The 27,667-nt window shown below is 31.6% G+C and overlaps 1 protein-coding gene and 1 long non-coding RNA gene across 3 annotated transcripts in view; both read left to right on the top strand.

The window, feature by feature from the left end:
* The window catches only part of LOC120070308, a 50,302-nt gene extending 49,973 nt beyond the window's left edge, over positions 1-329 (top strand). Inside the window, exon 3 of the long non-coding RNA XR_005479851.1 lies at positions 34-329. This is a non-coding gene — a long non-coding RNA (uncharacterized LOC120070308). The remainder of the gene's footprint in view (positions 1-33) is intronic.
* A 13,953-nt stretch (positions 330-14,282) lies between these two features.
* Positions 14,283-21,976, top strand: LOC120085861 (inositol transporter 1). 2 transcript variants are annotated; one of them, XM_039042096.1, is made up of 7 exons: positions 14,283-14,614; positions 14,714-14,985; positions 15,716-15,786; positions 16,456-16,791; positions 19,884-19,991; positions 20,072-20,257; positions 21,091-21,976. In XM_039042096.1, exons 2-7 carry the CDS (start codon positions 14,838-14,840, stop codon positions 21,724-21,726), a joined length of 1,485 nt encoding a protein of 494 aa, XP_038898024.1. In that variant the 5' UTR covers positions 14,283-14,614; positions 14,714-14,837; the 3' UTR covers positions 21,727-21,976. The 2 variants fall into 2 exon arrangements, with proteins under 2 accessions (XP_038898024.1, XP_038898032.1); XM_039042104.1 differs by having other exon boundaries at positions 14,721-14,985.
* Positions 21,977-27,667: the final 5,691 nt, after the last annotated feature.

A 27,667-nucleotide genomic window follows, 5' to 3' on the forward strand; every position in this document is an offset into this window, starting at 1 on the left:
CTAGCTCACGCTGTTTAAATGTCTTCTCCACAGGTAGCGGTCATTCCCCAGAAGACGACTCTGATGTTGCTCTACCACTCAAGACCAAAATGTTAGAAAGTCTAAGTGAGGGTTATGTATAAAGCAGTACACATGTATTATGTCATGTAGGGACTAGTGGATTGTGTTGGGCTTACTACTTATGTAAAGTATAGTTGTATTATTGAAGAGTAATGTAGAACTCTGTTAATAATTTTCATTTGTCTTAAGTTGATGATTGAGTATATATATATATATATATATATATATATGCATTTCAAGGTTCTAAGTCACGTTAAGCAGGTTAGTAGGCAGTAAGTACCGACAAGAGGGTTGGTAACTACTGCTGTCACATCTCTTTACTAATGATATAATTATAAAATTTATGAGATTTTATAATTTATAAAATTATATGAGATTTGTAATTATATGAGATTTTATTAATGTCATGTAGGGTTGGTAACTACTGCTGTCACATCTCCTTGCTAATGTCACATCTCTTTTTAATTAAGCAGGTTAGTAGGCAGAGATTGGTAGGTAGTAATTATAAAACAATACATTTATTATATGAGATTTTATGACACAAACTTCAACAAAAATCAATAGTAGGATATCTTTAGTTCAAGAAAAGGATATAAAACTAGCTTAATGATATGAAGAAGTCTCAAGACAACGATAACTAATATAGACTTGTCCACATGTAAGTTTAAATTGCTAACCCATGAAAGCTTCAATTGGTTTGATCTTATAATCACTATTAAGATCACATTTATTTTTTATGACACATTTGTGGCCATGGTGTAATATTTTCTATTTGATTAGTAGTATTCATTTGACTTCACTATATTACGGTTGAATGCTAGATTAGTTAGAAATAGAAAGAATATGTTAGTTTTTTTAGAGGGTAAAAGATAATTGAAAAGAGTTAGGAATTAGGGGTTAGGTTGGGTTGAGAGTATTTTTTTAGACTAACTTGAAAATTTAGATTAATTGGGTTGACAACCCAAAAGACTTCAATAAAGTCTTCAACCCAACCCAACCCGACCTTTAAAATTCGGGTTGGATTGGGTTGGATTGTCGAGTTATAATTTATTTTTCCTTTTCGATTAAAAATATATAAATTTATCTACAACACGTGATTAATAACTAAAATTTCATAAAATTCAAATATTAAATACCAAATATTTATGATATTTATTATAAACTTTAAATAAAGATAACCATCATAACAATTTTAAAAGAAATTACTAAAAAAAATCACTAAATTAATCAAACTATATATATATAATTCGGGTTGGGTTGGGTCAACCCAAATATTTTTTTTAGTCAACCTGCTACCCAACCCAATCCGATGAAAATAGAAAAAGTTTAACTGAACACAATTCAAGAACAAAATTAATCCAACTCATCTCTTAACATGTTGGATAATCTCGATTGTTCAGATTGTCGAGTCATATGAACACTCCTACTAAGAATCAAATTAAAATCGGTAAAAATAGAGGGAGATAAAGTTAAAACTAAGATCATGAAACTAAATTAAAACTAACTAATTGGATATAGACAATTTGAGTTTATATGAGGTGTTTGGTTGGAATATAAACTCTCAACTAACTTGAAATATTGGTTTGTTTGAAAGGTTTAAGTATGATATTGGTCTATCTACCCTTGTAATAAAATAATGATGATAATAATAAGTAATGGCATATGTGATAAGGCTTGAAATTTAAATTAAAGTTTTAAGAGAGAATATTATAAAGTTAGTCAATTATCCGATGATGATAAGCCAGAATATAATCAAATCACGAATATTTTATATAAAAATTTTCAGAAAAGAATAATTATACTATTAATAATAAAGAAAAATAAAGAAGCTTTGAACAGTGACATAGGAGTAATGATCCTAATAATATTGTGACATTTGCTTTCTTTCGACCATGTTCTTAATCTTATCGGATTATCATCAACCACATACTTTTTATAAAGAAAAAATAATAATAATAAAAAGAAAAGGAAAATATTAAAACTAAATACAAGGAAATTAAAGTCCATCTGATAAATGACTCGAAAGTATATCAACCACATATTTTTCTTTTTAAATAACTCTGAGAATTATCACAATATTTTCCATCTGACACGTCATTTTGATTTGGCTTTTTCGACAATTGGGTTCCAAACCGGAATTCGAAATTGGGTAAGGCAATAATGTCTAGCCATGGTTGAGTTTGTAGAAGGTGGGATAGAGTTGGGATGACTTCCATTTTTATCTTCGATATCCACTTTATTTTTCGTTTCTACGAAATTTTTTATAAGAATCGAGATGTGCAGAAAATTCACGAGGATCGAATTACTATTTGAAATTTTTTTTCCATTTGTTTTTTCTTAAAAAAATTAATTAACTTAAATCATTATTAAAAATAGTTAAATTTCTCACGTGACATAGATATATTTAAAATGTTTAATTTTCATTCTTTCTAGAGATTAAAGTCAGAATATTCCAACTATATATTATAATCTCAACTTTTTTAGGTATATATATATATATATATGAAATGGGAAGGGAATATATAATCCCGTCTCCATCCCCATTTACCCAATAGGAAGAATATTCTCTCCACTTCCTCCCTTATTTCCTAAATAATTAGAGATTGCCTACCTCGTTTAGAGTAGGATTCCAGTCCAAAGCTTAAATGAACAACTTTAGTCCAAAGGAAAAAATGAAGGCATAAAGTATTTGGAAGATTAATGAATTTGTTGTCTATATTACTCTTATTGTATTAAATATAATAATAATAATAATAATGTCTATCTCCAAATTAAAAATGTGACCAACAATGGAGTTGTTTCAATATAACAATTGCGAGAATGACGATTGAACTTCTGATCTCAAAGAATGAAGAGTATGTCAATTATTATGGAGTAGTCGTGGAGTTTTTTTAGACAATAATAGGTGTAGAGTTTTGAACATTCTTCTAGTTATGAAGTTATACTTAGACCTTTTATGTTTTAAATATTTGATCTCGAATATGAAATTTTCTATTTAATTTTTTTCTTTTTTATTTTAACTTTACTTAAAATATTGACTGTAATTTAAAAACTAAATAAATATCATCATCAAAATTTATGGACAACTTTAGTTCAAAATAACTTTTGAAACAAAAATGTTTTTAAGTAAATTAACTTTTTTTCCCCTATGTCATGATGTGATGAAATCAAATCTCCAACTTTGAACTACCAAACTATATGAATTAGAATCATTTTCTGATCACAAAGTCTATGAAAAAATTGAGAAATACATTACTTTTTGTCCTTCTAACCATCTCAAACCTCACTAATATTTTGTTAAATTATTATTTTAGTCTTTAAATTCTAAGATTGGTATTTATTTAGCTCAAACTTTGAATTTCAAATCTAAATATGTCATTCGACTTTCAATTTTATGTCTAATAAGTTTTTGAAAATTCAAAGATTTTAAAAATCAATTATTCTATTCTATATAAATTTAAAGTTTGTATCTAATAGAACTCTAAACTTTTCATTTATGTTTAATAGAACCATATATGAAAGAAAAATTAAAAATTCAAATATCAAATTTATATTTTATTAGTTTAAAATCTAAATAAACAAATGGATTAAATTTATATTTTAACTAAAATATATAAAACCATCAAATAGAACAAAATCTCCCATCAAAGGAGGATGGGAGGGAAAATGATTTTGATTCTTATCCAAATTGGCACTCTGTGCTGTCCTGATTTAATTTGCAAACACAAGCTCCTCCATGACAGTTTTATCCTTTTCTACAGTTATTCTTTGTTAAATATATTTACAACAAATACAAATACACTGTATTAAATTTTCGTCTCACGTGGTTTCACGAATATAACAATGGATTGATATTTTTATATTTTTATAGATTTTATAAGATGAATTGATATTTTTATTATATCGAAAAAAAATTTAGGAAGATTTTCAAAAATAGAAATATAAGGAAAATTATTTACACAAAATAGCAAAATTTTAATCTTTCTTAGATAGAGGCGGATAGAAGTCTTTCAATGTCTACTAGTATTTTTTTTTTTATTTCTATAAATAGTTTGACATTATTTCTATTTAGTAAAGTTCTGAAATTTTTAAATATAAAAAACAAGTAACTAAATGTCACTCGTATAAACATTTTAATTGGTATAAAAAAAACATGTAATATTTATTTATTAAGTTAAATAATTTATTTGAATGTTTTGTTATTATAATTTTTGGGTCTTTTTAAATATAAAAAAATTTAAAAATATTTACACTTCATAACAAAAAGTTCTAAAAGGAACTTTTTGCTATAAAGTATAAATATTTTTAGGATTTTTCAATTTATAAGAATTTTCCTATAATTTTTCTGCAAATATTTATCAATATTGATTGACATTTTATCAATATTTCTAATAATATTTATGTAAAATTGAGACATCCACGTTTTCGTCAACATCCACATTTTAAATCGTACACGAATATAACAATGGTTAAATTGTTTTGAAAAGTTAAGGCCCCGCTTGGTACCATTTTATTTTATTTTATTTTATTGAAAATTAAGTCTATATCATCCATATTTCTTACCATGATTTGCATATTTTTAACTTAATGGTTCAATTCTAAGCCAAATTCCAAAGATATAAACAACTTTTTGAAAGCTACTTTTTTTAGTTCTCAAAATTTGGCTTTATTTTTTAAATCATTGGTGAAAAATAGATAACAAAGGAAGAAATTTGGAGATGAAAGTAGTAACCATAGGCTTAATTTTTAAAAACAAAATGGTTACTAAATGGGACTAAATCTTTAAAGTTTGAAATTTTTCTTGTATGGGCAAAAAAGGAACCAAGTAAAAATTTATCATTTCAATAATTATTTCACAATTCAATGGTATTTTTTTAGATAATTAATCGAATAATATAAAAGTTATGGGAAAGGAACAATAACTAGAGATATACATAGGTTGGATTGGGTTGGAGGGTTTTTTAAATCAGTTCAAAAATTCGAGTTGATTAGATTGACTACCCGAATGACCAGAGTCTCCAACCCAACTCAACTCCCCAACCCTTAAAATTTGGAGAGTTATTTATTTTTTATTAACTTAAAATACTTAAACTTATGTACAATATATTTTAATAATATTGGAAATTCGGTTGGGTCAACCCGAATTGTTAAAAGTATAAACCGGACTCGGTTGGGTTATCTAGATTGTTCAGATTATCAAGTCATTTGAACACCCCTAACAATGACTTTTAGGGGGTGTTTGATAAATGGGTATAAGTTGTCGGGTTGGGTGGGTATTTATTACCCATATTTGTTATGCCCATAAAGAAAAACGGTGGGTTATTAAAACCACCTTTTTACCCACTCAAAACTAACCATAAAAATCAGTGATATTTTCATTTTCTCCTCTCTTCCCTCATCTTCGCCATTTGGATTCTCCCCATATCTGTTTTTTTTTTTTTTTTTTATCGTCAAACCTTTGGAACATCACTTTACAAAAATTTGATATGATGATTTGGTTCATTGTTTTTGTTGGATTTCTTCCAAGGACCGATCTTATCTTATGTTATGTTCTATCTGAGGCCCTCGCTATGTTATATTATAAATATGAAAAAGAACATATATTTTGTGAATTTTTTTTAGGAAACGGCCACATATTCGGTCACTTTATATTATGTTTGTGATCTTATGAAAAATGTTACTGTACTCCATCACATTCTCACCATCATAATCAAATGAAAGGTAACTATCCTATATACAATTTCAATTCCAAATATACTATCCTTATCATATAAAAATAAACGATATGATATGTGAAATAATTAATGTTAAGTTAGCAAGATTCAATATATATACATACAATATACCAATTAGTAATTGGGATAATTACCTTCAATATATATACATACATTCAATATATATACATACAATATACAATATACTAATTAATTGAGTAGCAATATGAAATGTATTTTGTTGCTATGTTTTACAAATTGAACAGAATTAGAATTATTACACTTTTTTAAAAGAATATATGAAAAATAATCTATTATGTTCTACAAATTGAGAAAAAAAAATTGAGATTGCTCAGTTTATGTCATAAATGATTTGAGAAAATACGTGTATATTTGAAAATTAATCAACAATAGCAAAACATAAACTAAAGAAATAAAAGAATGAAATAAAAAACAAACAGAAAAAAATAGAACTAATCTCATTCACAAAAAACTGCATCAGATCCTTCAACTCAACTCAATTCAACTCTGCACAACAAACACAGGCAATGATTACCAACTCAACTCAACTTTACAAACAAACATAAATAATTTAACTCTTCAGATAATAATTACCAACTCAACTCTCTACTTTTATCACACACCAAACACACCCTTAGTGTTATTGAAGTAACCACTATTCACTATTTTGATATAGGTTTAATGGTTTAATTTTTAAATTTTAAACTCATTTTATGGTATTAAATTTTCATTGACATGCCAACATTTCATCTATATTTCTACATTCATATGTACTCAACATGAATATGAGGGTTGAATCAACATTTCCATTATATCATTAAAAAAATATACAAAATACTAAAACATATTAAAAATAATAATAAAATATTGAATAAAATATAAATGATAAACATTTGTTTGAAAAATGTACAATATTAGTTACTAACTTTTTTATTTTTTGTTTTTAGATTTTTTTTCCTAAATATTTATCTACATCAATATTTAATCTCAATATTTTTTATTATCCTAAAATTGAAACCTTGATATTTTTATTGACATCAACATTTTAAACTTTGTTGTCTTAAATATAGTCAAGCTATTTTTTCCATCTTCCTTGTTACCTCACCAAACAAAATCAGATGAATATTTTATTCGTCTCCCACCAACATGTGAGCTAAATATTTTCTAATCCTATGTAAAAAAAGAGCATAGCTCAACTTCAACTGTCGTAAAGCTCGTGTTCTTAATCTTGAGAATAGAGGTTCAATTTTTCTATCCATATATATCAAATATATAGTCTCTCACATACCTTAAATTGTACATTGTGTTGTGCGAGATACATTGGAGTGTCCCTTAATTCATGATTATCGTGTAACTTGGCTTTCAGAGTTAATGGCTCTTTCAAACCATATCGTTTGCGTATTTTAAGTGCTAAAATCAATGGTTACTTTTTGCCTAATTAAAATCATGTTAGAAAAAAAAAAATTGGTAAACAAAACTAGTCACCTCATCTAATATTGTCATTTTATCTTACAATATATCCCATTCAAACTTGTCAACTTTGTCTCCATTTCACACCTTTAAACTTTTGAATGTTTTTTTATTCTTAAGAATTATCAAATTTGAACATCTTTATAATACATGACACACCATCAATTACTCTATTGAAAATTGAGACAATTATCAATTTATATTCCTGAACTTTAGAGTTTCTAGAAATTTAAACCATAAATTAAGAATTTTATCAATTTAAATCTTAAACTATCAGAGTTGTATCAATATAAATCCTGAATTTTGGAATTTATATCAATTTAAACCCCAAACTAATATCTATATCAATTAAACCAAAAACTTTCACAAGTGTATCAATTTAAACTTTGAACTTTCATAAGTATATCAATTTAAACCTTGAAGATGGATAAGTGTATTCAGATAAAACATATTGAAGGGTTTAAGTTGATACAATTATGAAAGTTCATGGTTTAAATTCATACACTTATAAAAGTTCAAGGTTTAAATTGATACAATTATTAGTTTCAAGTTTAAATTGATATAGTCCTCAAAATTTAAATTGATACAATGGCTCGTTTAAGATTTAAATTGTTACAATACCTAAATTTTAGGAGTATAAGTTAATATTTGCCCTAAAAATTGAGGGTGGATGTCATGTGATAAAAGTCATCGTAAACACGTGTCACATTTATCTGGATTTTTTTAATAATAAATAAATAAAAGAAAGGAAAACGTATCACATTTCTTTAAATTGTTTGGACAAATAAATAAAAGAAAGGAAACTTATATTAGGGTCTATTTGGTAGGAAATTTGAAAGCATAAATTTGAAAACAAATTGATTTAATAAAAATAAAGTTGTATTTTATATTTTCAAATATGTGTTTTAGTAATAGATTCAGAAATTGGATTCTAACTTTAAAAATTATTTTTAAATGGGATTGATACTATATTTATAAATCATAAAGCTAGTTGTAATTACCCAATTAATATTAGTTGATTATAAATTATTATTAATTTATTTATATAATGTTTTATGTTAAAAAATTATTAATTATTATTTTATAATATTATATAGGTTATAGTGCATTACATAATATATATATTTTTAAAAATGAAATGAGTTTATAATTTGACATACTATATTTTCCAATTTTTTTTTCTATTTAATATAATTCTTCCTTTTAAAATTTATAATTACAAAATTGCGATACAATGAAAACATAAAAATATTATTTTCAGAATTTACACCGTTTGAATCACATAATTCTAATATCAATTTTTAAAAATAGAATTCGGATTCTCAATCAAACAACCAAACAGACCACTACCTTTTTAGTTTATGAGTATTCAACAATATATATGATTCATCTTTATGGTGTTGAAATACTCTCAGTACTTTAGTTTTAAAAGTTAAGTTTAAAATAGACCTTTAATATTAATATTGTTGTTTTCAAAATTTATTAGAGAAATATTGTTGTTTTGAAACTTATTAGAGAAATATTGTTGTTTTGGGAATTCGAGGCTAGAGGTCGAACGTTGAGAACTCGACTAATGTGGAGGTTGAACGTTGAGAACTCGACGAACAAAGAAAAACTTGGAAAACAATACATAAACCGAAACTTCAACCCTCGACAAGGGAAATCTCGCGAATCTCGCTTAGGTTGTCGAAGGTTGAAGTTTCGACACACATCCACCCTCGAGATTGCAGGTTTATTACTTTTCTTTTTCCCTCATAGAGGAAATAAAGTAATGAGATGGTATACTATATGTATCTGCGTACTCGAGCTGCTTCTAACAACCTATGCATTTTGTTATCATTTCGAATTAGATGGAGGCTTGTGGGATTGATGTGAGGGGGTGGGGATGACTATATTTCTGGGAGCGAACTCCAGACGAATATGAAGCGCATGGATACAAGTTATGTCTTGGAATGAAAGACAATTCCGAATTAGCTTTGTCTACAAACAAAAAAGTAGATCCATAATCAAAAAAATGTTTGTGATTGTTCCAGAAGAAATGAAAGCTAGTAATCATTAATGGAAAAATAACAACAATAACAGAGAGAGTGAGATATTGATAGAGAGCTAGATCTTAGGAGAGAGCAACAATAAAATGAATATTTAATAAAAAAATATTTATTATTCAATCCCTAACTATCTGGAGCTTGTCTTAGTAATGAAGGACACTTCCTTCGATTATGTCCTAACTGGTTACAAGTTAGTCGATCACCGGAGTGATGTACGATGACTAGTTAGAAGTTTGTCAACTGTACCTCGGTGCGACCCCACCTGCTGACAAGATTAAAGGATCAAGGTTAAGTTTAATATGGTTAGGAACACAATTTCATGAGCTCACAGATGATGCAGATGAGGAAACCGTCATAAGATATGCGCGAGCATATATACTACAAATGATGGGTGGAAGTCTGTTTTCAGATTAATTAAGTCATTTTGTTCACTTGATGTTTCTGCCACTGTTAGCTAACCTCCATGATGTGGGGCGGTATTCGTGGGGTGGAGCATGCTTGGCATGGTTGTATAGACAACTATACAAAGCAACAAGACCTGAAGTTCGAGAGATAGTTGGGCCTCTCATACTTTTGCAACTATGGGCTTGGGAGCGATTTCCAACAATGGCTCCACAGCTACATCATGTTAATGACGCTCAGTTAGTTGGAAGATCCTACGGTTCTCGGTATGTTGTTTTAATTCAATTTAATTTTTATATCACTGATCTAGTTAATTTAAGTTCTAAATTATCAATTTAAAAATTTAGGTGGAGAGACAATTTGTGTGACTAGGACAGCCACACAGTATAGATACATGTTTGATCTGCTTCAACCCGAACAGGTACAATACACTAAACCTAATTGATTATTTTATTCACATTTTTATTGTATTTGTCTTTAATATTCTTTAATATAATATTTTGTGTTTCAAGTTATTTGGGAGCCGTACAAAATTATTGTGCATACTTTGCCTAATTTTTGTACAAATGGTCAAAACATATGGCGGACGATGAGTCCTCTCATATGTTTTCACATTGGTGAGTGGCATCTTCCTGACAAGGTGATGAGACAATTCGGTTTTCAGCAAGATATCCCATCGCTTTGTAATACTGAATATGATATTGACCTAAGGACTGGAGATTGGTCTGAAAAAGTTGCACATTTGGTAGTATGATGGCACTATCGTGCAAAGTTTATTGCAGTAGGGGTTTCTCTTGAATAGTTTGACACAGATGTCACTCCAGAATATATTCATTGGTATAATAATATCACAAGGCGCTACGTCACTCGTTCAGGAGCAGCTGTGGGTCATCTGGTAAATGAATGAATATTATCTAATTTTTTTCATTTAAATTTATTTTAAATATTGTTTAATTGTTTTATAATTCACAAAGATCGAATAACAGTAGACTCTGTGAGGTTGCGAATGATCTGAACCAGGTTCTTGCTATATGTAGTGACAACCAAAGCTATATGGAGGAAATTCATTATATGTACGATATACCTATTGTTCCTTCACCAGCTCCTAGACGTAGATGACCTATTCAGGAAGAGGATGAGTTTGATGAGGTTGCACATAATGTGGAAGAGTTGGCCTCTATGATGCAGACGCAGAGTCAAACTGATTATGTGTAATCCGATGATGATGATGCTAGCATTTGGTTCAGGACATTATGACTCAGAGGTTGGTCCTTCGTCTTCATACGTGCATGGACATGGTTGGGGTCGTGGAGAGCATAATGAATATTTATATTATGAAGCGCCGGTACCAGAGCAACATCAAGAAGAACCAGAGCAACCTCATGAATATTTATATTGTGGGACACATTGATTTTTGTAATTATTTTTATATAAATGAGATATTTAATTTACATTTTTTTATTTTTATGCGTTATTATTTTTTTTAATTTATTATTTTTAGAGTTTAAATAAAATAATAAATTTTTTAAGAATTTTTTTTATAAAATGGAAAATTAAAAAAAAAAAAAGAAGAAAGGATTAGAAAGAAGAAGGTGGAATGTGTAATAATTAAAAAGGAAAAAAAAGGAAAATTTGTATGGTATTCTCGCTCTCGCTCAAAATCTTGCTCTCTCACTGTCTCTCATAATCTCGCTCTCAAATTTGATTGGGAAGTTCATTGACAAACAGAAAGAGATTCATTAGCTCGTTATTTAGTCAGACTTGAGATGACAGAATCCGTTTGAAAACAACAATATTTTCCTAAAAAAAAGGAAACTACTTATTTAAAACAACAATATTTTTACAAATAGTTTGAAAACAACAATATTTTCCTAAATAGTTTCTAAAAGTACAATATCCTTTTAATTTTCCCAGTAAAATTGGAGGTATCTTTTGATTTTTGTCAAAAAAATGGAAATAATAAGATTTTTGGCAAAAGTATGTTGCGTACATAATATATATATATTTTTTAATCTCCAAATTGTCCTTGATATGGTCGATTAACAATTTTTTCGGGTACTGTGTAATTGAAAAACACAATATAGAGACCGTGTATCAATTCTCAATAGAAATACAATGTAAATAGAATCATCAGGTATGAGACTTCAACCTACGGATTCACGAGATAAAGGTGTCAAATTTTTCTCCCATTTTAAAATTTGAATGGACTGTTTCATATCTATTTTGATTTGATTTAACCACTTTTTGAAAATATTCAATATTAATCAATCTTTAATTTATTTATCGCCATTTTTATTTTAATTTATAATATATCTTTAGATTTTACATTATCTTATTCGCTTTTTATTATTCTAAATTCGGATTAATTTTTTTTATCCAGATTAGAATTTTACTTAATAATTTATATATTATCATCTAACAAACAGTATGTTTAATTTAAATTTTATCATTTCTTGTATTTTTTAATAATCTTTTATTCATTATCATCTTATCATATTATTATATCATTAATTTTTCTTTTTGACAAACAAATAAGTATTAACATTTGCAATCTTACTTTTTTGCTATGCCTCTATAATGATTTATGCTTCTTTTTGTAAGTTTTATGGTTGATAGAGTTACAAATACAATGTTAAACGAGCTCCTTTCTTGATGTTTCTCCCCTGAATTATATTTGAATTTATATTTTATTATCAAATTAGATGTTATTTAACTACTTATAGAATTAATCACAAGAAACAAAAACTTCTGGATTTTTCTCTCCAGTTTATATTTGAATTTACCTTTTACTATTAAATTTGATTTTATCTAACTAACTTTCGATTTGTTTAAATGTTTGTTACAAATTCAATTATACTTAAAAAGAAACATATAAATAGGAATAACTTTAAATGTTTGAAACATGTGCATATATATATATATATTCTATTCAGTTTATCATCATCATCATCATCATCATCATCATTATTATTATTAAAATAAGATAACAAAAAACTCTAAATCTCATACTCTTCATCGATCTTCTTCACTTAGCCGTCATCCAAAATCTCTTTTTCTCCTTCTCAATCTCATGTCTGCGATCGTTGTTTAGTACCTGTTTCTTGAATTCCATCGTCTTGGCTAGCTTTTGACAACCACCCTTGCAGGTCGCCAACCTTTTTTGCTCGCATACATATTTCCTACTTTTGCTTCTACTTTGAATATATTGTTTTCAACAATGATATTATGGGATTGATAGTATTTAAAGTTGTCTTTCAAGATTCTATGAACAAAATGGTCACATGGAATGAAAGCGATGAAACTCCCTACAACTGGTTTGGTTTCAAACGTAATCATGAGCCCAATAGTCACATCGTCATGTAGTTGCAATTCCTTCAAATACTCACGTGCCAATAACAACTTCACTAGTACAATCAACTTTGCTCTTTCTCACCTTGGAAGAAGTCCATCGATGTAGACATCTATAAGTTTCTAGTGATCCCCACCGCTTGGTCGTCATCTTCCCTCGCATACACGCGTTTTATAGGCAGTTCGAAGCATTTTTAGAATGTTTAATTAGAGTGTATTTGTGGTATTCAAGTTGTTTTTGAAACAGTGTATATTTGCATCCTCTTTTGTACTTAATTTTATTGTTTTAGGTTAGTTTTGTCATTTACTAATTAGTATTTTCTATTATATAAATTTGTTTTGTTATTTTTATAATTTTAAAATCTTTTTTCCATTTTTCGAATGAAACTTCAAAATTTACTATTTCTCTTATCAGCCTTATTAATGTTTCCAAATACTATAACTCACAGTTAATGTAATACTATTTCAATCAAATCTCTCTTTGTTATGATGTTTACTATTTCATACTAATTTTCTCTTATCTTTATTAACACTAAAATAGTTTGCGCGAGATTAGTTATTATAACCCACGTACTATTATAACCACAAATTATAATAACCAACTCAATGCCCCAAACGTAATCTAATAAATTTTGAAATCTTATACATGTTTGGCTCGAGGAGTTTGTAGGTCCCATAACTAAAAAAATATCAATTTCATAACTTATTAATTCATTACTTTTGGACCTCATAACAAGACAACTTCTTAAGACTTATTAATTCATTACTTTTGGGTTCTTAAGACTAAACAACCCAACTTCTTACCTCAAACACTCTCTTCAGAACCAAACACATGAAAAATTTATAGAAAAAAATGTAAGTTTTCTTCCGAGAAATCTTAAGTCTCGTTTAGTAATTATTTGATTTGGTTTTCAATTTTTGAAAATTAAGCTTACAAATATTACTTCCCGTCAATTTATTTTGTTATTCACTTATAATCAATATTCTTAAAAATCAAGTCCAATTTTTTAAAACTAAAAATAGTTTTTAAAAAATTCTCACTGTTTTTAGAATTTGATTAAAAATTCATGTGTTCAATAAGGAAGGTAAGAAATGCATATGAAATTTGAGGAAAAAAAAACATAATTTATTATTATTATTATTTAAAAAAAAAACTAATCATAGATTTGGATAATTTAAATTGGACAGAGGTGTTATATAAGCTGAAAATGATGTTCAATGTTCCAATATTTCTGGTGGTTCGGCTTCGCTTTAATCTGGAGAGAGAGATAGAAACAGGGAAAAAGGAAATTTTCTGTTCGTTTGGCCGTGAAAATTTTCTTGGCTTCTGTTTCAAACTTACACTCAATGATCCGAGGCTTCAAAGTGAAACCGATCCCTTGAAAAATCCCTTTTTTACTCATTTCTTTAATTCCGTCGCTATAATTTGCTTGGAGCTGAATTCTTCATGTTCTTCCATTTCATCATCTACCTTTAATCACTGCTCCTCTTTCATTTTCTGTTTTTTTGTGGCTCACTGTTCGATTCAACCCCCAATCCCTTTTAATCTTGGTGGGTTTTCGTTCAGCTCCCACAATTTTGCTTATTTTTTTTAACCTCTCTTCCAATTTCCTTCAATTCTCCTTCTGAAACCATTAACTTGATTTCTAGTTTTCAGGGCAACTCCATTTCTCCATATTGGTCGTTTCAATACTCGAATTTTCTGGATTAAAATTGGTTTTATTCTTCTTGTATTTCACCCGGATTCTCAGAATTTCGACTGTTTTTGCAAAGGATGACACTCACGCTTGAATCACAGCCCGGAAGCTCCGGGTACTTGGATATCTATCCTGAGAGGAAAATGTATTATTTTAAGAATCCTTACGTGCTTGGATTGACGGTGGTTGCTGGGATTGGTGGCTTGCTCTTCGGCTACGATACAGGTGATATACGAAATCTTCAATCGACCAACTGTTTTTGTTGTCTTAATCTATCGGTTTTTTGTGTTCCAGTTTTTTTGTCTAACATGGTAGAAATTTTGGTTACCGTCGATTTTCTGCTCTTACCTTTTCCTCCCCTTCAGTTTATCCAATTCTTCTTACAAAGTAATGATCTGTCACGAAGAATCTGTAATTTTATTCTGATTAGATGATTTCTTGTGCAAGGCAAGTCGTACACATTTATGTTGATTTACCTTTTTTTTTTTCAAGTTTTGATGGATGAATGGTCTGTTCTTGCATATTTGACGCTCTTCATCCTCTACTAGATAGAGATACTGGGTGTTTCAGCAGGACCCTTTTTATGAGGATGGTCTTCTTATCAATCTCTTTTGATTTAGTTGCTTTTCTGACGCCGTTATAGAACTCTGAAACTCAATGGCTCTTTTCTGATGTACAAGTGCACCCAAACATAGGTCTAACTATTACAATGCAACCAAAATTTTTCATTCCCTTTCCTGGCTGTTGTTTCTTTCAATTGGGACATGTAATATGACGACGTTTCTTAAACAAAATAATAATTAAAAGAAGAAAGATGGGATTAAGCCTCATTTGTTGAATCTGTAGTGCATTTAGAATAGGATCTGCAGTTTACCTCCGTGTTTTCTACTTTACTGGTTTTCTAATTAGCTTCCTTCGGTTCCAAGTCTGAGCTAGAAATGAATGCTGAATGCAGGTGTGATATCTGGAGCTCTTCTTTATATTAAAGATGATTTTGAAGCTGTCAAAAACAGTAGTTTCCTACAGGTAAACATCCTGAATTCTGGAAATCAACTTCTTGTCTTCTCTTTTTCCTTTTTTTCTTCTCACTTTTCCACTCTCTCTCTACACCTCTTCCTCTCAGATGATGTTTTGTTCACGAGTTAGTTTTGTAACTTGAGATTACAAAGATAGAGTTATATTTGGTATGTAGGTTTCTTCACCCCGGGCTATGGGTTTATTAAGTTCATAGGTTTAACTAACTTTGACTTGTGAAATCTATCTTTTATAATGCATACTAGCTCTTATAAATTATAAATGTAAGCATAAGGGCACTTCTGCTCCAGGAGATGCAGGAAATGTATGAAATGTATTACCATCAGAATTAGAAGCACCTTCGGCGCCCGTAGTTGATGCATCTGCTACTGAATTGCCTGTAGGGAAATCCTTCAATCCTCCTTCTACTAGCCGACTAGGAGTTCGCTTCTAATCTTATCCGGTGAAATAAGATTCTAGGTTCTTTTTGGAAACTACGAACCAAACATTAACTATACGAAGCTAAGTACAAAACAATCCTTATGCAGATTTGATAAACTCAGAGTTCCCGTCCTCACATTTATTAAAACTAAGAACCAAATATCCTCTCAGGTTTTTTAGTTCCTCTTCCTCATACATGGTTCTTTTTATAGTGGAATCCTGATTTAAGAAAAATGGCAGGAAACAATTGTGAGTATGGCTTTGCTTGGTGCAATTGTTGGAGCTGCTGCTGGGGGATGGATTAATGATGTTCATGGACGGAAGAAGGCAACCCTCCTTGCTGATGTTGTCTTCGCACTCGGTGCTGCTGTAATGGCTGCAGCTCCAGATCCATATATTCTTATAGCAGGAAGATTCCTAGTTGGCATTGGCGTGGGTGTGGCGTCTGTCACAGCTCCAGTATACATTGCAGAAGCATCCCCATCTGAAATAAGAGGAGGACTAGTCAGCACTAATGTGTTGATGATAACTGTTGGACAGTTTCTCTCCTACCTCATAAATCTTGCATTTACCCAGGTTAGGTTTATCTCATTTCGATGTCTCTTGTTGTGTGATATGACTTAGTTTTGTTCTCTTTGAGAAAGAAAAATGTATATACATGGTAAAAGACACGGCCTGATGGGTGCATCTAGCAGAACCTTTCTAATTATGATTAATGATCATGAAACTAACTCTGAATGAAATATTTGTAGTGTATTTTTCTGCTTTTGCACTTGTTTGATTGTGTGTTATATGAAGGCATGAAGCTATCTTTGTCCTGTTCTCTGCTAACAGCTCTGTATGGATCTTGCCAATTGTTGGAATGACCAAAAAGATTATTGGAAAACAAAAAAAGATTATTGGAAGACAAGAAAAGTTCAGTACAAATCATGTCAACTTAGATAGATAGTTGGAATGGCCCCTCAAATAAACTGGAGCATAATAAATCAAAATTATTGTTATAGATGTGAGCTTCATACGCCATAATCAAGATATGGGAACTCTTAGAATTACCATGAAGATCTGCAGAAGATTTTAATTAACTAATGAAAATTTTTGAAAAAAATGGAGTGCGTTTTTCTGTATATTTTGAAGAGTTTCCACATCTCTAAATTATTAGACTTGAGTGGAAGAACAAAAAAGGAAGGGAAAATAATCTCTAAACCTAAAGGAAAAAATATGTGAACATACAAGCTCGGTATTAGGAGGCTGTTGAAGGACTAGGTAAAAAAAATATGTGGCAATGAATTTGACTAGGTCAAATAAAGTTGAAAAAAATGGTCCATTGAAAAACTTGGATTAAACTTCAACACCTCTTTTTTCAAGTTGATTGATATATATTTATAAGACTTAATTTGGTTTTCAGATTTTCATGAGTAGTTCTTGAAAGTGCCTTTGTAAAACATAACTGCAGTTGGAGATTGGTAAATAAATCTTCCTTATATCCTTTTATATCAGATGTTCATGAGTAGCTCTTGAGAGTATCTTTGTAAATATGTCCGCAATTGCAGACTTCTTGAGGTGTAGATTGGTAAATAAATCTTTCTTATATTCTTTTATTGATGTGATGATAATTAATCTCAACATGTATTTTCAACGGCAAAAAACAAGACTACAGAGCTCTACACACGTCAGTTATGTATCTTTCTATGTGACTATGTCTTGGTGTAAATTTAGCCCCCTTTTTATAATTAAAGTTTATGTCAACAGCCTTTGTATATGTTGGGGATCTTTGCTATACTTATTTTTCTTGATGGACATAGTAAGGTTTTGTTGGTTCATTAATATTGGTTTTCAACTTTGGGAGAATTCTTTTTAGTTGTATACTTGTACGCATTCACTAATGCTTGGACAATATTTTTGTTTCAGCACTGATTCCAGACACCAAGGATTGTGTCTCGATTTTCCATGTAATACGAATTAAACTGATTTTAATGTTGATTTAATGAAAGTAGTAGAAATTTGGGAAAACATTTGAAAGCATTCTTTTTCTCCCAATTCCAATTTTCTGGAATAGTCGCTGAATATTTTCTAACTCCCAACTCCATACCCACATTATTTATGATAACCCTTCTCCATCAAACTTACTACATATTATGCTTCAAACGAGCGCAATAATTTCATTTATGGGAATGGAGTTTTATGTATTTATGGAAATGGAGTTTTATGTCTAAAATTTTATTTTGTACCTTCTTTATTCATATAAGAGAACTTTACAAATGCCTGCTACATATTCAATAGTTACTTTCAAATATCTTCAATATTTGGGTTTAAAAAAATCTGCATCTTATTGGAATATATGTTGTTGACTTTGGATATTTCATTTTTCAACGAAATGGTCTCTTATTCAAAAAAAAAAAAAAAAAAAAGAGAAAAATGGATGTTAGGATAAGAAGTGTGGGCAGGGTTATTTACTAATATGGTCACACTATGTTGAATTGTGATTATTATTTATTCAAATTAAGAAAAAAAAATAAAGTTTGATTCATAACTCTTAAGTTCACCAAAACATTTCCAAAAACTAGAAAACAGTTATGAAAATACTCGTTCATAAACCTATATTTGAACAACTGTGTCCTTTATCATTTATTCATTACGTGATGTATAAGCTGTTGTTGAGCGATGCTGTTATAAGTAATTTAGTTTGTAGTTCATTGCCAAACAATTTGTGCTCTTGGTGCTCATTACCTTACAATTTACTGGAATGAAAGGTTTTCATCTTGCAGTTTGAAGAGGCGGCATCAAGATAGAATTTCGGGATGCTAATTTAAGATTTCAACTGAGTAACATGTGAAGGAACCTGTTCCTTTCTTTCTTGCCTAGCTTAAGCTGCTTCATTCTTTCTCTTAGTTGTAATTGTCCATCACCCTGCCTTCATAGATCCTTTTCTTGAAAAAAAAAAAAAAAAAAAAGGTTTCTAGTTGGGGTGCTCATTTTTCTTTTCCTTTTTTCTTTTAAAATGAAGGTACAAAAGTTTTAGTTTCCATTCAAATGATTTGCTTGCTTTTTCTTCCATTCATTTATCAATATGGGATGGTAATGATGATTGTGAAAACTTAAAACTTGAAGGCTGAAGCCTTTTTAAGTTGCCGATAATCTTCCTAGCTTTTGCCCCTTTTTCTGAATGCACTTTAGAAGACTAACATCCTCTGTTGAAATTTGTAAACCTTTTTAATGTTTACTTTAAAACTCTTTGAAAGTTATAATTATAATTAGATCTTTTAACCTTGAAATGTTTCAATTCCACCAGATTTTTTTTACTCATAAATTTCCTCATAAACTTGTCTTGTTGGGGAAATTTGAGGAAACAAACTTTATTATTCGGTTGATGATACTAAACTTATGACGATTAAGGATCCCAATGAACCTTTCCATGGGTTCTGATCCTTATATCAGTGAGATACCTTTAGAACAATATCTTGCTAGGTTTCTCCGCATCAACCAGTTAAAAATTTCAGAGAATTATAGACTTATAGTATACTTCTATAATCTAAAGAAAATATTAAGGCCTGATGATCCCTTGTTCTGGATGTGGAAAACTTATTTTCTAGCACAATTAGTCCAACGCTCTCTCTCTTGGAATTTGAAATGTCATATTGACTCTCTGAAGTGGTGACACGCTTGGTCAGGTCTCTGGAACTTGGCGTTGGATGCTGGGAGTTTCAGGCGTTCCAGCTGTGATTCAATTTGTTTTTATGCTTTGTCTGCCAGAGTCTCCAAGATGGCTTTTTATGAAGGTGCATATAATTATTGTTTTAAATTTGTTCAGTTCTTTTCTGTCACATATTTAGTCAACATCATATTTCATGAATTGCAGGATGACAAATCCAAAGCCATTTCGGTGCTCTCTAAAATTTATGATTTTCCTCGTTTAGAAGATGAAATTGACTACCTTTCTTCTCAACTAGAGGAAGAAAAGCATAAAAAGAAAAACGTAAGCTACATGGATGTATTTAAATCAAAAGAGATCAGACTTGCGTTTCTGGCCGGGGCTGGACTTCAGGTACAACTCCTGACTAATAGTAGGAGTTCAAATTTATTGGCTTGAATGCATTACAAAGGCTAAAAGTATGTTTGGAATGGTCATGATTATAGTGTTTCTGAAAGAACCTATGGAATCCTTTTTGTGCTTCTTTCAGCGAAACACTTTGCTACAGATATTAGTGTTTTTAGAATATTCAAGATGTTTTGTAGCTAAGCATCATAAATAACCTGAAAAGGGCTTTTTTTCTTTATTAGTCAAGAGCAATTATCCCAAACATTAAAATTTTCCACTCTGCTTGTTGAAGCTCTCTCTTATGTTCTTCATGCCTTTAAATTTGAGTAGTTCACTGATCTTCTACTTAATTGCCCTTTCCGACCACTCAAACATAATTTCTCAAGGACATTCTTTGAATTAAGAACTTGATTAGATGAGATTCTGAATTTACCCGTGTAAGGATCAAAGAGAGGCCGCCTTTCAAGGCCGTTTTCTTTGGTCTGCAGGGATGTGTGCTCTATTGTGGGACTTTTGGGGCTGAGGAACAATAGTGTTTTGTGGTGTGGAGAGGGACCTCAGTGAGGTTTGATCTTTAGCGAGGTTTCATGTTGCTCTTAAAGTTTCGGTTTTGAAGACCCTTTGTAATTATTCCATAGGTATCTTACCGAGTTGGAAGTCCTCTTTTTAGTGGAGTTTTTTGTGGGTTTGATTTTTTGTTTGTCCTTATATTCTTTCATTTTTTTTTTCTCGATGAAAGAAGTTTCTAAAAAATTATATATATATAAAACAAAAACAAAACATGGAAGGATCATCTCGCTAAATGTAATTGCTGAGGTAAATTCTCCACTTTTATGCAGGCATTTCAGCAGTTCACTGGTATCAACACAGTCATGTATTACAGCCCAACTATCGTCCAGATGGCTGGCTTTAGGTCCAACCAGTTGGCACTCCTTCTATCCCTCATTGTTGCTTCCATGAACGCTGCTGGAACAGTGCTTGGAATCTACCTTATCGACCACTTAGGGAGGAAGAAACTTGCCATTTCGAGCTTATCTGGTGTAGTAGTATCACTTGCCATTCTTTCTGGTGCATTCTTTGCGAGCCAATCTGGTTCAGCAGATGGTCTGCATGGATGGATTGCAGTGATTGGATTAGCTCTCTACATTGCTTTCTTTTCCCCTGGGATGGGACCCGTGCCGTGGACCGTTAACTCAGAGATATATCCCGAGGCTTATCGGGGGCTTTGTGGTGGCATGTCAGCAACAGTCAATTGGGTTTCAAATTTGATTGTGGCTCAAACGTTTCTTTCGCTCACTGAAGTAGCTGGAACTGGTCCAACTTTCCTCATCCTTGCAGGCATAGCCGTGCTCGCAGTAGTGTTTGTTGTCATGTATGTTCCTGAGACACAGGGACTGACATTTGAGGAGGTGGAGATGATTTGGAAGGAGAGGGCTTGGGGCAGGGATTCAAATACAGAAAGCCTTCTTGCTTGAGTAAATGGGGGGTTGTGATATATATATATATATGTGGGTAGAACTTTTTGGATGATGTTGGAGACAGATTGTATGTTGGTATTAGAATATGCTTCAAATCATAATGTAGCTTGTGTAATTTCAAATTGAGCATGGTTTATATTCATAATCAAGGCAGCTTCTTGAAATTGAGGAACATTTCAAATGCCTAAAGTTTCCCACCTTCAAGTTTAACTCATTAGTCATTTTAGAGTAACAAAGAAATTTCGTATATCTGCTGTGTATCCTTTTTACGTGGTGTAGTCCACCCATTGTCTATAATAGGGATGTTTGAAATCATTTTTAAATGAAAGGATTGTAAACTAGACAAATGATAGGGATTTGTTTGGAATTATCACTACTTTTTACTTTGATATTGGCAACATTTGGTGAACATTTTTATATTTTCATAACATTAAAAAAAAAAAAAAAAATTACACTTATGATCTATATTGCATTGGAGTCCCTGAGTTTTTAAACTTGGAAATTTTAGGTTTGGGATAATTTTGTTTTTGTCCCTACCATTTACACTTTTGAGCCTCTGTTAACTTTGGAGAATTTTATTATTATAAGTTGACACGACTAAAATAGAATAATTATTGAGAACTTGAGGAGTACAACGAAAACATGAATTTTAATAAAATATAATATTAAAATAAATATAATATAATATAATAATAACAAAATAAATAAATATTAAAATAAATTAAACATAATATATAAATAAAAAAAATAAATTAGAAAAATATAAAATAAGAAAATTTTCTAAATTCTCCACTTTATCCAATTTTCATGGAATTTGCCCAATGTGTGTCTTCCAAAACTCCTCAAATGCCACAGACAATTTGACAAATATGAGGTGGATTACATGGACACTAGTGTGTAATTTTGAGACACATGGACAACACTGGGAAATGGGGTATGACACATGGTCAATGGACATTAAGCATGAGCATTTAATGGGCATCTATTATCATGATATATATAATATCCCTTAGATGCCCATTATATATATGAAATATGCCTTGCTAAAACCTTACTAGGAAAAAACCAAAAAGAAAAAAAAATTCTAGTGAAGGGAAAAAAATACATATTTCATATAATTTATACTCCTAAAAAGTATATTTACTCCCTCTCATGGAAACAACAATTGAGATCTTTAAGTCCCTGCATTCTTATGTTGTGCACCAATTTTTCAAAGATTATGGTAGGTAATATCTTTATAAATAAGTCCGACAAATTATCTTTCAAACAAAATTGTTATACAATGATGTCACCATTTTCTTCAAGATCATGAGTGTAAAAAAGCTTTGGTGAAATATGTTTTGTTTCTATCTTTTTAATATATCCTCCTTTGATTTGGGATATGTATGTCGTGTTGTCTTCGTATAAAATTGTTTGAAGATTTTTATTAGAGGATGTTGGGTGCAAAATTTATATTTAAAATGGTCTATTGATTATATTTAAAACAGTCCATTGATTATTCTTAAAACGGTCCATTGATTAATTTTAAAACGGTCCGTTGATTATATTTAAAACAGTCCATTGATTAATTTTTAAAACAATCCGTTGATTAATTTCTAAAACGGTCCGTTGATTAATTTTAACACGGTCTGTTTCGATGCTGAAGGCCTATAAAAGGCGAGGCCTTCAGCAGTTCGTGAAAGACAAAATTCGTTTTCTAAATTCCCTCTTCATTTTCCTCTCCTCCTCCATCTTAGCTTTCCCAGCAGTGAGTTTAGAAAGGGTGTACATTCCGATCGGTAACGGTACATTTTCGATCGGTTTCATTTGGCTGTTTTATTCTGGGGACGACGTGACAATTTTCAGACCTGCTTGCACACTTGGGCAGAGTCGCGAAACGTCTTAAAGAGAGCAAGATCCGCGACTCAGCCTATAACGAGTTTTTGTTTTGCAGGTTTTGCTCTTCGCTTGACTGCCGTGCCTTGACGGTTTACAGTTCGTCGTTCTGAGGGCCCTGCCGTTCCAAAAATTTTAAGACGTTTCCACATCTTTAATGGCCCTTAGTAGTAACAATGAGATATTTGACCTCAGTCCATTCCGGTTCGAAGAAGCGAACTTCAAGTGGTGGAAGCAAAAGATGTTGTTCTTCTTCACCGTCAAGAAAGTTGCCGAAGCTTGTACCAGTGCTAAATCGATCGTCCCTTTAGAAGAACCAACTGAATGACAAATAAAAGAAGCTGCTGACTAGGAGGAGAAAGACTTTCTATGTAAGAATTTTATTTTAAATGTTTTGATTGATGATCTGTATAACTACTACAGTACAATGATAAGACAGCGAAAGAGGTCTGGGATGCCTGGGCACATGGCTAGGAACTGTAGGAACAAGCGTCGTCTTTCTGGTCAGAGAACTTGATAGAAGAATCGTTAGTCACCATGATCACAAAAGTAAATGTGATCGGTGGTTGTGAAGGGTGATGGATAGACACTGGCGCGACGCGCCATGTCTGTCAGACCTTAGTCTATTTAAAACTTATACTAAAACTAAGGATAAGAATATTTTGTTGGGAGATCACCACTCCACGAAAGTTGCTGGAACTGGCGAGATAGAACTGAAGTTTACCTCTAGGAATACCCTCATGTTGAAGGACGTTCTGCACACTCTGGAGATACGAAAGAATTTAGTTTCGGGCTATCTCCTCAATAAAGTCGGGTTTACTCAAACTATAGGGGTGTTGGGATTGGTGTTCTAATTCTCCCGGAGTCTCATTGTTTTGTAAAGATACACATTGTTCAATGAATAAAATAAGTGTTATTTAATTCTGGCATTTACACATGTCCAATAAACAAAGCTCCTTGGTTATCTTATGTGAACTTAAGCATGTATATGTGATATACAAGTGGATCATGCCTTAAGTGATAACCTAAATAGGTCTGTAGTATAAGAATTAAGGTCGGATACCCGATCCTAGTGACACTACGGATACAGCCCGCTTTGTAGAGGTTTGCAAGTGTTGTAAACCTTTTATTTGATAGATCCTGACCATTCATGTGGAGACGTGGAGCGGGGGTGTCCTATACAAAGAGTTTGTATAAGACCTGGACCACGAGATGACTAGACTCTGAAATAACGCCGTTGATACTAGAGACTTGCATCTCACCTAAAAGACCATAGGTGACACGACCTCAATCCTGAGTGTTTTGGGAACTTCACCTTTGAGGGCGGTTCTTTGATTAGTATGGGTGAGAGTGGCCAGATTTCCAACTCAACATGCCTACCTTTTTGGGGACTTGTCTAATCCGGGAGTTGGGAACTTAATCCACAATATGGAATTCACTCCTTTCCGGAAGCAGGGATAAGTAGAGAGATTGCTCCCTTAAGGGCTGATTCCAGGGCTTGAACATAGTGGCCACAACTTCTCTTTGGAGAGAAGACTCAGTCATAGTAGAACTATGACTTATTTCTTGATCTGTACTTAAGGAGACAAAATGTAACTATAGGGGCATAACGGTTATTGACCCAGCTGTACTTACGAGCAATCTATGAAGGGTTGTCGCACTGCTGATTGGTTTAAGATGGACACATAATATATCTGTGGTAAGGAGAGTTTAGTGTCGGCTTTAGTGGAATGCCTGGCAGTTATCCCATGACTAAAGAGTTTAGTCAGTTATTCACGTACTGTTGGAGGTTTGAGCTACTGGTCCATGAGGTCCCCTTGGTAGCTTAATGGAATCAGTGAAGATCAGTTCTTGGTGTTGATTTGAAATGTTCAAATTGACAAAAGATATTTTGATTATATATGATATAATTAGTATGATTTATGAGATACATCTAGTGGAGGATTGATGTAAGTAAGATTTATATTAAGTACCATGGAATAGAAAAAAAACTATAGTTTATATGTTTCATGATGAATATTAAAACTATAGGTTATAAATATAGTATGATAAGTTGGTTATCATTTATATTATAATAATATTAATTATTAGATAATTAATTATTTTTCTTTTAAATAACCAAAGTAGTGGGTGGTTATTGAATCATGGTATATGAGTTTAAAAGGAAATGGTTTTCTTATTTAGAAAAGGAAGTTTTACAAAAAATTGGAAAAAAAATTTGAGTTTTCTCTCTAGCGAAAAGAACTCACGTAGTCGTCAAGTAATTTCGGATTGGGGCAGCTAAAAAGATTGTGCAGTATTTACTAAAACGATCGCATAGTTTTGCTATACGATCGTTGGCCCAGGTTAAACGTCATGTAGAGAGTTTTTAGATGACAAAGATCGAGCTAAACGATCGCATAGCTTTTGCTAGACGATCGCTTAGCTTTATCTAAAAAAATTGAACATCGACCTATACGATAGGTCTCCGCCATCTCCCACTTGCCCAGTCGTGTACGCGATCGGCATTTCCTCCGTTCGTCTACCTTATACTAAGTTCGAACAGAGCCTACCTTCTGATTCTCACCCGAGAAATACCAAAGTAGTCCTTGTTGTGGTGTCAGACTCAACTCGACACACCGTCGAGGTTTTCTGGAGTGTCGTTCGTGGTGCTGTGGAGGTTGTTTCATGTTGCGGAGGAGTTTCATGACCGAGCGAGATCGTTGAGGATAAGCTCTGAATGTTTCGTTTGCGTGTTGCGATTCATGTAGATCGGGCGTTCGAGGATGCGTGTTGGATCGCGTCGTGGCAATGGAGCGTGGAGACAACTTTCTGCCATTGTGCGTAGAGTTTGCTTTTTGTGCATTATAGTTTTTCATGCTGTAATTTCTCTATATGAATTGTATAACCGCTGGTTTGAAGTCAATTGTAAATATATGTTCATTCATGATTGTAATTTGGAATTATCGTTCTTTCGTTGCTCATGGAAATCTCGTTTCCAATTTCCTTCAAGGGGCAAACCTATATACCTTTACCAAAAATAATGTATTTGTAGGGAAAGGGTATGCAACTAAGGGAATGTTCAAATTAAATCTAGACCTTAATAAAATGAAATATTCTATGTATATGCTGTGTTCTATGAATATTTGGCATGCTAAACTCTGTCATGTGAATAAGAATTTAATTAGTAACATGATTAGGCTGTAAATGATACCTAAGTTATCCACGAATGATTTTGATAAATGCGAGTATTGTAGTTAGGCTAAAATTACTAAAACTCCGCATAAATCTGTACTTAGGAATTCTGAGCCTTTAAATCAAGGAATGGTGGGGGCTCTGGTTCAAGTGATATAACCCTAGTTAAAAATCCTAACCCTAGAGAGGAAACTGACCCAAAACATAGAAGAAGCAAAAGAGCTAGAACCGCCAAATATTTCAGAAAGGACTTCCTGACCTACAATGTAGAAGAAGACCCTAAAGATCTAAGAGCTGCCCTGTCCTCAGTAGATGCCAACCTATGGCAAGAAGCCATAAATGATGAGATGAACTCACTTGAGTCAAATAGGACTTGACACTTAGTAGATCTACCCCTAGGATGTAAGGAAATAGGGTGAAAATGGATCTTAAGAAGGAAACTTAGACCTAATGGGACTGTCGACAAATTTAAAGCCAGGTTAGTAGTGAAAGGGCTTTAGACAGAGAGAAAACGTAGATTTCTTTGACACCTTCTCCTCTATCACTAGAATTACCTCTATCCGTGTCCTTTTCTCTCTCGTTGCCCTTTATAACCTCATAGTACATCAGATGGATGTAAAAACTGCTTTCCTAAATGGTGAACTTGAAGAAGAGATTTACATGGAACAACCTGAGGGTTTTGTTGTCCATGGTCAAGAAAATAATGTGTGTAAATTAGACAAATCTCTCTATGGACTAAAACAAGCTCCTAAGAAATGACATGAAAAATTTGACAACCTTATCCTATCTAAAGGTTTCAAGATCAATGAAAGTGACAAATGCATCTACCATAAGTTTGATAATAACCTCTGCACTATCTTATTGATCTTTGGGTCGAACTTATTGATCT

This window comes from Benincasa hispida, chromosome 1, assembly GCF_009727055.1.
Source record: "Benincasa hispida cultivar B227 chromosome 1, ASM972705v1, whole genome shotgun sequence".
In the NCBI taxonomy this organism is placed as follows: Eukaryota; Viridiplantae; Streptophyta; class Magnoliopsida; order Cucurbitales; family Cucurbitaceae; genus Benincasa; species Benincasa hispida.

Bases quoted from the DNA above. Each gene is read 5' to 3' on its own strand.
- LOC120085861 (XM_039042096.1), top strand. From the start codon at position 14,838: ATGACACTCACGCTTGAATCACAGCCCGGAAGCTCCGGGTACTTGGAT. The intron at 14,986-15,715 runs GTGATATACGAA...TGCTGAATGCAG, and splicing joins GCTCTTCGGCTACGATACAG to GTGTGATATCTGGAGCTCTT. The intron at 15,787-16,455 runs GTAAACATCCTG...GAAAAATGGCAG, and splicing joins AAAACAGTAGTTTCCTACAG to GAAACAATTGTGAGTATGGC.